At 36.5% G+C, this 13,582-nt stretch overlaps 1 protein-coding gene across 4 annotated transcripts in view; it reads left to right on the forward strand.

Annotated features, from left to right (window-relative positions):
- The window catches only part of LRBA (LPS responsive beige-like anchor protein), a 411,064-nt gene that overhangs the window by 340,541 nt on the left and 56,941 nt on the right, over positions 1–13,582 (forward strand). For all 4 annotated transcript variants that reach the window (XM_056360770.1, XM_056360786.1, XM_056360779.1 and 1 more), the window contains one exon: positions 10,951–11,118. In XM_056360770.1, the coding sequence (XP_056216745.1) occupies positions 10,951–11,118 (168 nt within the window). The remainder of the gene's footprint in view (positions 1–10,950; positions 11,119–13,582) is intronic.

Here is a 13,582-nt window from a genome sequence, read left to right on the forward strand (position 1 = left end):
CAAGCCTGGCTCTGGATGTGCTCCCTGATTAACTCCCTGTGCCCCGCCGCCGCTCCCGCCTCCCGCGCCCAGTAACCCCTGCCTTGCCGCTTGCCTTTTCCGTGCGGCTCGGTGCCAGCCCGCCCGCGGCGGGGACGAGGCGGGCTCCGGCGGCAGGCGCGTAGGCACCGCGCCCTTCCCGCCAAACGCCGTGCGGTTTTACCCCGCTGTGCACAAATGGCGCTTTGATTTCTCCCCCCCCTCCCCCCCCCCCGCCCTTGCAAGGGCCGGGGCGGGAAGCTCCGTCCTGCGGCCGGCCCGCCACCTGAGGGGAGGGCAGGGCCCGGCGCGGCACTGCGACGCGGCCCGCTTGTTTTGCCTTTTTTTTTTCTTTTCTTTTCTTTTCTTTCTTTCCAGATATTACATAAAGATGCCTTCCCTATTTGTATATATCTGTCTTTAAAAAAAAAAAAAAAAAAAAGGCAGCTTGCCCTGCAGGACAGGTAGAATTGAAAGTACAGACTTACCGGACTTACTAAAGCCTTTAATTTCCCTCCTGCTCTGGCGGTAGGGGAACTTCAGGGTAAGGCTGTGAGGAGAGGGCTGGTTATCTAAACCACTGGCAGTAACTGGTCTGCTGCGGGTTGTGATGGTGAGGAGCTGTGGGGACCTGCCGCCGCTGCACAGTCCTGGCCTTGAGATGAGGCCTTGGTCATATCCTTGTGCTTTCCTCGTTCTGGGTAAGAAAGGTTGTCATGCCACAGGTGTGGATTTTATTTATCTTTTTAAAATAAAAAAATAATACAAAAAATCTATTGGTGCTACACTCAGTCAGACTACGTAGTTTTAATGGGATGTTATTTCAGTAAACCCTTGTAATTTGGTAGTTGCTACTTTAAAAAAGTGCATAACATCGTGTTGTTTTTTAGATTTTGTGTTTTTTTAAAAAAAACTCACTGCCTCTCCCCATCCCCCAGACTGGGAAGTAATGCCACAGGTATCTGCTTGCATATTTGCCTTGTAAAGAGCAAGAAGTGTCTCTGGGAGTAAGGCCTCTGAATTAAGTTGTTACTTGGCAAGTGGGAGTTAAATGCTGTTTTATTGCAGTTTATTTTTATTTTATTTCTAAATGTTAGGGGGTTTTAGGCCGTCTCCTGTGAAGAAAAAAAAAATGATATTGTTAATACAAGGGAGAATTTTGGGGGTTTCTAGCAACATATTTAGCTTACGACTGGAAGAATTTAATTCATTAAAATGTTAATAACTGACCATATGCTTTTTCAGCATGTAACCTCTGAATGTTAATAGTCCTACACCCTTCCTGCTAGCATGGCTCATGGCAGAGTAATATAACGGTTATGAAAAGTTTGCTCTCAACTGGCCACAGAATGTCTGTTGCACTTGGAGGTGTTTACGCCTTGATTTCCTGAGCATGCTCAATATACTCAATATATCACTTGTCCTTCTGTGTACAGCCGTCATAGTGGAAATTTGAAGCAGTTTAGGTGAAAGAAGGGAATAAAATCTAGAAGAAATGAAATTGTCGCCAAGAAAGCAGTATGAGCAAAACTATCTCAAACTCAACATGCAATGCATGATTAAATTAGAATAAAAAAGAGAGATTTCGTATTTTCTAAGGATGGACATCTTAAGAAGTAATTTACAAATATAATCTGTTTTCAGTTTGATTTCTTTCAAGCATTGAACCTGACTCTTAAGAGCTCTTTGTTCTGTTACAAATTCCAGCACTTGCCAAATGACTCCCAGGGAGCAGGAGACAGCCCAGGGGATCCAATGGGACAGGGTATGGCAAACAGTCAAGACTGGGGCAGTGCCTCCTTAATCAGGAGACTGTATAAGTTCTTGTCCTAGGGTATTTGATAGAAGGTGAGCCACCCTGAGCACCAGTTTGTCTGGATCCAGACTTCCTGCTTAGCAAACATGCCAGAACAAGATGTTAAATGAGAACCTGCTGTGTTTGGGCAAGTTTGCAAAAGCATTTAGTTTTCTAAAAAGTGTCTTCTACAAATGTGTTTTTTTCCTTAAAAGCTGAATGTAGAAGCTGATGCACAAAAACTCCCTTTCTCAGTCACTGTTAAAGTCAAATAATGATTCTCCTTTGTCTTTCCAGTTAAATGCCAACCTTAAGGAGTCTGATGTCCTTGCCAAACATACCTTGCATTGTCATCCTAGGCAACCACTCAGAATGTCTTTATGAAACATCAGGGCTTCACTGTTCACAGTCAGGGCAAGGAAGCAAATCCCGTGCTTATCTATGCGTGTTAGCCCCAGAGCAGGTTACACATCTGTGCCACTTGATGATAAAGTGCTGTTTCCTATTTTTGTAACTGTGTTTGATTTATTCAGATGTGGTGCCCTAATTGCCTTTGTAAATCTTGTGTTCTGTTCTCCAAAGGCTCTTGAGTGCTTCTTATTCTGTGAATTAGCAGACAAGTCAAATGACAAGGTTGAAATGACTCTGCCTGACTCGCATCTAAACTGTGTTTTAAATTTTAAATTCCTTGACCTTTTGTCTTACCATTTCCTAATCTTAAACAAATTTTTCTAGAACATTTTTTCCCAGAACTGGCTTCAAAGACAAATTAGATTAGTCTTTACAACTCTTCTGCGATGTTTGCTTGTGCTATTTGCAATGATTTGAAGACCATGTGTTTGCAACCAGTTCTGTCTCCTCTTTACATGCATACTAATACTTGTTGATCATCACAGTTCTTGTGAATTGCATATACAACTGACACATCAAAGCACAGCATAAATGCTGCAAGCTGTTGAAACAGAGTGCAAAAATAAAGCAACAGTTGACTTTTAGGGCTTACAGACTAAATCAGAAGGAAGAAACATACAAGAAGATTAGATGTAAGATGTGTTAAAAAAAAAATCATAAGTTTCTCCCAATTTGAAGTGTATTGTGCTGTCATTAACCAGAACGTATACGTAGGCTTAAACTTTAATTTGGGGATTAAATGAGATCGCAGTGCTCAGCCCAATACTTAACACAAAAGCTGTTTCAAGTGTAGTTTTGTCTGTGTTCACATTAAAACTTATTTGCATTTTGATCATAAAAGTTCAGTTCATGTTTCAGACATTTCCTAAAACTTCATGACCTTCACTGCATTCACTAAGTTTCACCACAATTGTGCTAGCTGTGTATTCATTTAGTATAAGTAAGCTAAAACCCCACCACTGGGTAAGTGTACTCTTATTATAACATTTCCCTGACTTTCAGAATATGGCCTGTTTCTAGCTTCAGCGAAAAAGTTTGTTCAACCTCAAAGGCAAGCAGATTTTACATGGTTAAAGTTTTGTAGTGTTGTTTTGCACCTCCCTGAATGGGAAAGAATCTGTAATGCTAAAAGGTGAATCACTGTTTACCATGACAAACACCCTTTTCCAAGTGTGTAATACTTTGACCTTTCAGTTTGTCTTTGGCTAATACTTGACACTCAGAAGCACCTGTGATCATGTTGACAAGGCTCAGGGAGATGCCACACAAACCCCTTAGCTAGAAGTGTGCAAGGTAGCTGAAGCCTTAGAAGCAGTATACCTGCCTTAACCTTCTGAGAGGAAAGGTAACATTAGCTTGGCAGCATAGGGTGCCAACACGATTGCATAGTTTCACTGCCAGCTCAGTCGGCTGGATCAATACACCTCACTGCATTGTGAAATACTGTCATATCTTGTGGGATTTTGGTGTTTGGTGTTGTTTTTTCTAAACACAAAACTTCATTTAAACTAATTTGACTGAGCCAACTGTCAGCTGTGTGGTTAACAGCCTGTGCTTCCGTGGGTAATAGGTTCCAGATCCAGGCTGTCAGTCTTCATGCAAACAAGTGCTGGAGGAACTGGGAGAGGAATTGCTGAATTTCAGGGAGGAGGGAGCTTCCTGCCTCCTTTTGGTGCTGTGTGTGAGCATATTCAAAAGGCATTTTCATTCAGTCTTGGCCTCAGGATGTTGCTGACTCTTCTGGAGGAGAGAATCCTCTAACAATGTAGCAGACATTTTAAATGTGGACAAAAAAATGCAGGGACGAGTTTGAGGAATGCAGAAATGGTAGAGAAATCAGCAACACCTCCTGGTGTTATAAATACTTGGTTTTAGCCATATTTGTAGTAATAAATGGTTATCTAACTGGTCGTGGTTAGATTTTCTGAGTGTCTCTGGGGAAGGACAAAGGCAAGCCACATAAATCAGTATTATCACAGGAATAATGATAGTGATTTATGTGATTGCACAACTGTAATTAATTATGGCTTTTATATATTATTTTTCATGTAGGGGAATTTAATAAAGACCTCCTGATCATTTTTTGTTCCGATCACTTCTTCTGTACATTTTCTACCTCTGGCTGAGAAGAAATCACACAACTAGGAAGGTGCCATTGTTGGTATGCCTTTTGAAAAACATCTGTTGGTTTAGGGAGCCAGTTGCCTGAGTTAGGTTTTGCCCACTCTTTTTTTCAATGGGGAAGTTAGTATTGCCACAACCATGGCTGGTGGAATATGTGAACAAGGAGGTAAGCCAACACGTGAATTCATAGTTCATTAACTGTTGAGAACCAGTGTTCATGCTCAAGGAGAAGGATATAGCAGTTACATGCACTGTGGGCAAATTAGTCCTTGTTTGGCATGTGAGATTGTAACTACACTGCTTTGGGACCTGGGTGGCCTTTATTTAACTTGTTCTCAGTTTCTCTGTAGTGTCATCTTTGGAAGTTTGTGTTTTTAAGTCTAGCTCTCCAGATGTTCTAACAGTCATACGCTTGTGTCTTCTAATGAGTCACTTCAGAGATTCTGCAAGCCAGGATACTTCACCTTTCTAAGTTGTTCTGCTATGAAGGCTGTGGAATTGCTCACAAGAGTAAAGATAAACATCTGTGTAAATGTTTTCACTGTTGGCACCTAAGGTAGATATCTGAACTTTGAAACTTAACAACAAAAATGTAACATTTAGTCTGTTTATCTGTATTCATGGTAAATTGTAACAATTTTGCCTTAAAATTATTGCTTTCAAATTTGCAGATTATCATGGATATACTGAGAAATATTTTTTTAAGGGTGATCGCTGCCCTTTATGGAAAGGGTAGCTAAGAACACTCCACGACAAGTTTTCATATTCACCTAAATCTTTTATTCCTGGCACCTAATGATACACATTTCAGTTGAGATTAAAGCCAAATTTCAAAGGAAATTTAGCTTTCATTTTAGAAAATACGTAACAGCTGTCTGACTTGTCCACTTAAACTACAGAATAACAGTTGTAGACTGAATATAGAAATCACCAGAAGATTCAAAGGTGCTCGAGATTTTTAGCTAAACATGCTACTAATTCACTCTTCTTTTGGTAGTAATAACATAAATTCATGTAGGAGTTTGAGTCATTAGACTGTAAAATATTTTCCTTTGTTTGCATGCCACTTATGGAGTATATAGTTTGCCACAAAATTCTGTTTCATTAAGTTACACGAATTCTGTCATTACTTAGTACCTTATTGTTAAATACAGAGAAGTAGAAGGAGCAGAGGAAGAGGTTTATGTTCCAGAGATCTCCTGTGTGTGACTTTCTTCTCAGATTGTTGATATCCTTTGTTCTGTAACATCAGTCATCTTCAGTAAAGCATCTGAGTTAAACCTTTATATTAAGGTTGTGTTTTCCGGAGATCTTTCTCTATTTTATCCTGGTGTTGATACCAAATAGAGAAGTGAAATGCTAATTTTGGTTATAACAGTAATGAAGAATACATTGGCAGTGCACTTCTGGAACACACACACAAAAGGAAAAATGAGATAGTTCTTATAACGTAAGCTGTAAAGCAATTGCTTGTTTTCTGAAGGATTTAATTTTTAAAACAAATTGCAAAGTACAGTAAATAAAACTATATGAATTTGCTTGGAACAGTTATTTAGCAAGTTAGAAACCACCAGTCATGTAAACATTTTGATGTCCATTTCATCATTTCAAAATTTGTATTACCTCATGCAGATCTTGGAGGTTTCTCCTTAGTATGTCTGCTGTCTTCTTCCTCGTCCTGATATCTTCAAGGCAGGCTTGAGTTCCGTATCTTTCTAATAGCTTCTTATACTTTTTTTCCCCTCAGATGTCTACCCATGTGATCAAATAGTGCTGCTGGTGACAGTGTGTTTGGTAATTTACTTTTTAAATACTAGTGGTTACTGAGAAAGCTCAAAAGATAAAGCCAGCACTTCAAGAGTTAATATGTTATTAGGAGGACAGGAAATCTGGCAACTATTGCAGAAACTAGACCTAATGGTGCACACAAACAATTTGTCAGTCTTGGTAAATGTGAATAGCTTTCTGCAAAGTGGCTGGTTTTGCTTTGTTTGAACAGCCTAAACTTTTCCTTTTCGGACTTTAAATCTTAGAAGTGAAATGTGATCCACATATTGAATCAAAATAATTTAATTCAAAACATATTTTGATTGGAACAAGGTTGACAAGGAAAAAAACTCTAGAATAAAAAAAAAGTTGAAAGGACTTTCTATCATATATTTAGCAGGAAAATTTGAAACAGTTCTAATTAGGCTGAAAAAACCAGCCTTCTTCATTGTAACTTACAAAGGTCATATATCAATGTTAAGGCAGCATTACCAGCTTGTGTCTGAAAGCCTGCACATGCAAACATAATTCCAGTTGTTTGGTTTTGCTAGTTTTGTTGTTTTGTTTTTTTTTAAATGTATGTGCACACAGATACTTCCCAAGCCAGAATACATACTTAAAGTAGTTACCTGGTACTGCAGTTATACGGGTGCTTTGTCATGTTCAAGAAGGGTGTTTTTCATGTCAAAATTGTGTTTGTGCTAAAAATGTGTGAAATCCTAATTTATGCTTTTCTGTTCATACCTAAATATTTTTCAAATGGAATGTAAAAAAGAGACTCAATTATTTTGTGTTTCAAAGGAAATTCCTTGCTTCAAAGAGGAATGAAAATATTTAGCCTATTGAAGTTAATAGGTAATTATTTGTACTTGAGATTTGTAATTTCTTACTTGCTGCTGTAGTATATTCCTGGTGTTTTGATGATTTTGGTTGTTTTGGGGGGTTTTTTTTGATTGAATGAATAGGAAAGATTATTGATGTGTGAGAAACAGTTTTGATTTCTCATCAAAGCTTCTACTTTCACTTTAAGTATATACAAGACATTTTGTATAGTTCGGGCTTGTTTTCTGTCTTTCAAATAAGAGTTACATGCGTGGTTTATGCTTTGCTTCAAGATTACTTTGCTTTAATCGGCATAGGAATAAGGCAAATCCATGGTCTGTTTCTGTATAGCTTGATTATGAATAAATACCTATGCTGGTAAAAAAGGGATACAGTTAATCTTTTAGTCTTATTTCAGAATTGGAACATCCCAGTCTCAAGCACAGTATATATACATTTTTAATAGACATAATTTCATATGCTATATGTCATTACATAATCTAAACCAGAAAGAAAAGTAGAGGGCAAAAGCCAATATAGTCACTTCAAAGATACAAAATTTGATTCCAAGGGTATATTATTATTTGGGAAAACATATCATAATAAATGGTTAGAGTATTTATACTGGAAAAAGAAAAATCTTTCTTAACCTGCTAGTTTTGTTTTTGTTGTTCCAACCCTGTTTTACCAAATCATTTGTACCAGCATTAGACTGACGTTAGTCTTTGGTTGCTAGCAGGAAATTATTATCCATTCATTCCTTTCAGAAAACAGGGCAAAAAAAAGATGCACAGAGAATAATGGATTTCAGAGTTGTTCATGAAGAGGTACTTTTGATTGCAGACATTTAGTGACATCAGATTATGTATTTGAAAAATATTTATGAATAAACAAAAATTTCCTTCTTAGATGAAAGCTTCAATTTGTTGATGTGTCTGAAGCATGTCTACCTTGGGAATGGAGAAATGAAAGTTACTAATAGGTGTTTGTGTTTGACATCTGTATACTGTACTTTTTAGCATATCTCAAGTGTTTTAGTCTCTGCCTAATAGATCTCATTAAAGAAACAGATATCAGCCCCAAGACAGTTTGTCAAAGTTAATATGAGTCCCTGTGGACAGAATTGACAATTTGTGTGTGGCTTCGTGTGACAGTCTTTTCATGGTCTTGTTTGATCCTTTAACAATTGGACATTAGTCACTGATTTGTTTTACAATAACTCAATAGGATTGAATATTACTGTATTATGCTGGACATTTTAGGGAATTTTCTTGTTTTGCACGTTTTCCTCAGAGCACACAGTAAATGATGTACTTGGTCTGCTGTGGGAGTGCTAACAATTGATTGGTTTGCTTTAAGAGCAGCATGGGAAGGATGTTAGTATCCCATCGCTGTATGCCATATTTAACTTGAGCCTTAATGAGCACTGGCTGTCCTAGATGCTTAAGTAAACCTAAATGTGTAGCACTTGATACCCTTGGTTTAGTTTTGCAAGAGGCAAATGCTAAGAGTAACATTGAAAAAAACCTCTCCTTTTTACAGCTGGATAGTTTTGTAAATTGGAACTTTTTCACTTCTCAGATGTTTTGTTTTTAAGGAGCACCCATACATAAATAGTATATACCAGCATGGCTGTGAAGTGCATCACATGTACTGGTACATTGTGTTATTTTTCTTGAAAGTCTACTTTATTTTTTAATCATTATACAGACTGTTAAATATTGTTCCTCCATTGATTGTGTCATAGTGTAAGCACTTCACTCCACCCGAGAACTTAACTTTGACCCTGAAATGACAGGCAAGTTTATTTAGCATTTGAATTTGTGTGCTATGTTTGGTCTGGCCTTCAGTGTCCTGGGTATTGATGCTGACTACAGTAATTTCTAATTTAACCCTTTTATTTGTGATTTGGCAAATAAGATTTAAAATGGCCTAATGTGGAAAAAAATAAAAGAAAATTACCTACTTTTGAATCTGTGTAAATTACAAGTGTGAAATAATTTAAACTTGAAAAAGAGAAGTAAATGGCTCCCACACATTCCATGAAAGCGCAGTGTGTTTTAGTTTTGCTTTTTTAAGAAAAAGTCAGAATTATCCGTTAATCTGAGGAGGTTGCAGAGTGATATTCCTTTAGTTATTCATGTCCAAATGCTTTGGTAACGTAATATGACCCTTTACAAATCTAGCTTTCAAAGAAAAGGAAAATATGAATAACCTCTGCGCATACTACATATATATATATGTAAAAATGCACAAGTTCTTAACACTATTTTTCCTGACATTAAATAGTTATGGTGATAACAGTAAGTATATTCTAGGGTTAATTTTTTTTTAGCAGGATAGAAAGAAAATTAATTCCTATCATTGTCATTTGCTGAGCCCTGTAGAATTTTATGGCTGCACATTGTAGTATTATGGACACTCATGAGACTCCTGACTGGTTTTATCTTATTAAACAATTTTGAAATCATTAATTTTTAATTGGCCCGCTTGTGGTTTTTTATAGTTTTAATTGTGTGTCTGTGTCTAAATGTTGAGGGTTTTTTTTTTAATTTGAAGAAAAAAAGAAAAAAGTATGAAAGAAAAAAAATCCTTTCTAAGCATATATTTTGTAAGGTATTTCCACATGATCATCCAGAGAGATACTACACTGTGTGGCAATTCATTTTAAAGAATGCTTTCAGCAGTTCAGTATTCTAATAAAAATAATAATAAAAAAAAAGAATGATATGATGTCGAAGATATGTACAGGTCTTTTCTTGATTGAAAGTTCTAATTAAGTGAATCGAGGAAAATTAACTGAAATTAGCTGTCAGAAAGTCACATTTAAATGACTGATGATCTGGTGTGGCAGTAAACATTTAAATGATATAAATTGCCATTTAAGTGTATGGTTTAATGTTTGTCATGCATTAATATGACATGAGACTGCAGTGACAATCAAGCAGCTTGCTCTAATTTGAACATATTTAGGGCTTTTGTGTGGAGTGCACCATACAAATTAAGACAATTGCTGTTTTTATGTGTCAATTTAAATGTTGTTTTCAGGCATCAGTTAATGAAACAAACCCATCATTTTTGAGTGCAAGTTGCAGAGTGATTTCCTTGGTTTTCAGATTAATTTTAACTTCCTCTGCTCAAAAATTAGGAATTTCCTTTACAAGGAAAATGCCATTCATTTTGTTAGATGAAGAGAATATCAGACTTTGTTGCATTGTTTCATTTGCTTATTCAAGTAAGAAATATATTGAATTCTCTGTATAAAACAGAGGAAGAAAATCATGCTGATGACTTAATCTAGATGAATTAACCCTTCAGATGACAACAATTTTTAGGTTATCTTTGAACATATTTGTGGTGTACCTAATACTGTTATGGAGAGATTCGTTATTGTTTGGATGCTTTTGGTTTGGGGATTGTGTTGTAACTGCATGACATCTTCAGAAAAGTGACTTAATCATTCATCATAGGACTGTTTCTGTATAGGTTTGTATAAGAGATGTATACAAGAAATGCATAAAAGTAATAGCAAGTTGATATTCCAGCAAGTTAAATACTTTGTACCCTAACGTCCCTAGTTACTTCAGTTTCCCCGAGTCTATCAGTCTTCCCTCTGTCAGAATGAGATTACCATGCTGTTGTTATTTACTGTGCAGATCACACAGAAAAGCACAATTTCATCTTGAGAGTTTATAAAAATATAGTCTGGCTGACCATAAATGCTTTCCACTTACTGCTTTTTTTCCCCCCCCCTTATTCTCACTGTTCTAGTTTAAAAAACAATGTCTTTTGGTCAGCAGGCAGTAGGGCATGAGACTCTGGCATCTACCAGAGGACCCACCTTTTTTTGGATAGAATATCTAAAATCATCAATTAACAGTTACTGATTCTGTATTTAGACTTGCTAAGATAATTTTGTATGCTGTTAAAAAATATGCTTCTACTACTGCTAAATGATGACTATCTGGCAAACTCAAGTTTATATATTTTGTGTGTGGTTTTTTTTCTCACAGGCATTAGAAAGTGAGTTTGTTTCCTGCCAGCTTCACCAGTGGATTGATCTGATTTTTGGCTACAAACAGCAAGGGCCAGAGGCTGTTAGGTCCCTGAATGTATTCTACTATTTGACTTATGAAGGAGCTGTTAATTTAAGTTCAATAACGGATTCCATATTGAGAGAGGTAAGTTTGTACTTCAAATGTAGTAAAGGAAAATCTTTGTTAATCTTTGTGTTCTCTTGTGGTTTGGCAAAAAGCCAGTCAAGTGCAAGGTGCTTGAACCAGTTGTCACAGCATGCAAAATCAAGAGAACAAGCCTGCAAGTTGTTCTTAAACTTTGTGCACCTGGAGTCGGCACAAACTGGATGCCTATATAAAAACGTATGTTCGGGGATTGCTTCAGTTGCTGAGGGCAGTCATTTTGTTCACTGGATCTTACTGGATCTTAATGGCAGAAGACGAGCAAGCTTGATGTGGCTTGTACTTTTGAATTTTCTTTTACAGTTTTAACAGTTCTCTTTTAATGCAATCCTACATATGTAGCACACATCAAGAACTATAGTTTTGTAGCTTCCATTATTTTTATTGGGTTGCTATCAAATTAGTAATAACTTGTCTTGTATTTTTCATGCACTAAAGTGAATGTTTAAACATTGGAAAGATCAGTAGTCTCACTCAGACTCAGCACCATTCAGAAAAACCTAATTTCTAAAGTATCCCTTAGGATATTGTGGGCTTTAAAGACTATTCCCTCGTCCATCTAAAAAATGTAAAAAAAAAAAAAAAAAGCAGGGGTGTGGGCAATTAAAACAGGGTTTTGATAGGTTTTACATCCTCTGTTCAGACAATACATTGGTATCAAGTATAGCTGCATGTATATTAATTATAGAATAAATGTATGTGGTATTTTGTTACAAAATATTCTGAATCCCTAAGAACAAAGTATTATGAATGCTATCAACAATTTTATTTAAAAGGGTGGTTAGATGTTTACCAACGGGGAATATATGTGTGAACTGAATGAAAATACGAATGAAGACATTTCTGCTTACAAATAATAGGTTTGAAGTTCACTGTAGAATTCTAGGCTAATCCTAATAGATGTTTTTGTTTTTTATTGCTTGTTGGAAGAAAGTCTGAGAAGTAAGCAATTATTATTTTTTTGTATGTACCTGCCATCCGACTGTTTGGGGCACCTTGACAGACTCTGTAGAGAAAGTCACATCATAGCAACACTGTGGGCTGTAGCTGACTTGTGAGTGCAGTGGAAAGGTTTGGAGAGTGTGCAGGGCATGTAGGCATACACAGGGACTTGCTTAAGTACCAAAAGTGATGGCTGGATGTCGTCATTATGTGGGCTGCCATCAGTCTGCAGCCTGCATCTTGGTCCACTTCAAGGTAAAATACATATGCTGCACATAAATACACTTAATTGAGCTAAGAAGAGAGATACTGGAACACCTGGCTTTTAAGAAAATATGTCATCTGGATTTGAAACAGTTATTGACCCAAGCATACTAGGTGTTCACCCTGTCATGTTTTCATTTCATTGATAATGTTTGTCTGCTGTACACTGACAAGGAAACAGTCTTACCTTGTAAGAGTATTTATTAAACTCTTGAAATGCTAGGTTTAAGTGTGAGCTGAAAAATAGACTGGGCATTGTGTGTAAATTGGTTCTTAATTTTGGTATTAAATGAACCATCATTGAACCATTGTTTATGGAACTAATAATTGAAGTAATACTAATCAAAATAGTGGTCTGCCACACACAATTTTTAGGTAGTTTTTAATTTTTCTAGAACAGTTCTGTAATTAGTTTAACTGTGATCTTTTCTGCTTGTGTCATAGCCTGAAAAAAAGTAATTTAAGACCAGGGGAGTTATGAATTTGTCTGGAAGTGTGGATCATCTCAGCTTAGAGAGGCGTTCGCTTCGTACTGCTATAAATACTTACTGCTTAACATATTTTGTTACCAAATCTTTTGAATTTGTCATGTTTTTAATGTATTTGAATACAAGTTTTTTTGGTGGTTTTTTTTTTTTTTTTGAGTTGTTCTATGGTTCCTGGACTGAGTAGCATATAAAAATGAAAACAGGAGAGGGAGAATAGCAGTGTTGTTGAGTTCACAGTAATGGAGTAGCTTAGCAGCAGCAGAATTTCAAAACACTATGGATGGTGTCAAAAATACATGCTGATAAATGCTGGCAGCAGAAGGAATGGTTATCTTGTAACACTTTTGTTCAGAGTTACTTGAAGATTGGTTCAATGGAATATTTTTATTTATTATTTTTAAGCAGGTCAATAAAGCAGTAAAAGCATTCCTGTTTAGTTAGGTATCCCTTGCTATTTACATGTATATTGTAAAGCACATTTTTTTTTCTTATGTAAATGTGTTTAAGTAATTTGCAATGGTGTGTATGATCAGCTCTGATATGATATTGACAGTGCAGCGATTTAATGACTATCATCACCAATGGTGAGTTATTCTGTTTTTACTTATGAGTAGAGATGAAAGTAATAAAAAATCTGTTTGTGTGTATATCTGTGTGCATAATCATTCTATATCTATGTGCTAAATGAATTTATCATGCACCTTTGACAGCCTCACCTTCTTCTGGCTTACTAATCTGTCTCCCTGAGGACC

The sequence above is a fragment of the Falco biarmicus genome, chromosome 1, assembly GCF_023638135.1.
Source record: "Falco biarmicus isolate bFalBia1 chromosome 1, bFalBia1.pri, whole genome shotgun sequence".
Classification (NCBI taxonomy): Eukaryota; Metazoa; Chordata; class Aves; order Falconiformes; family Falconidae; genus Falco; species Falco biarmicus.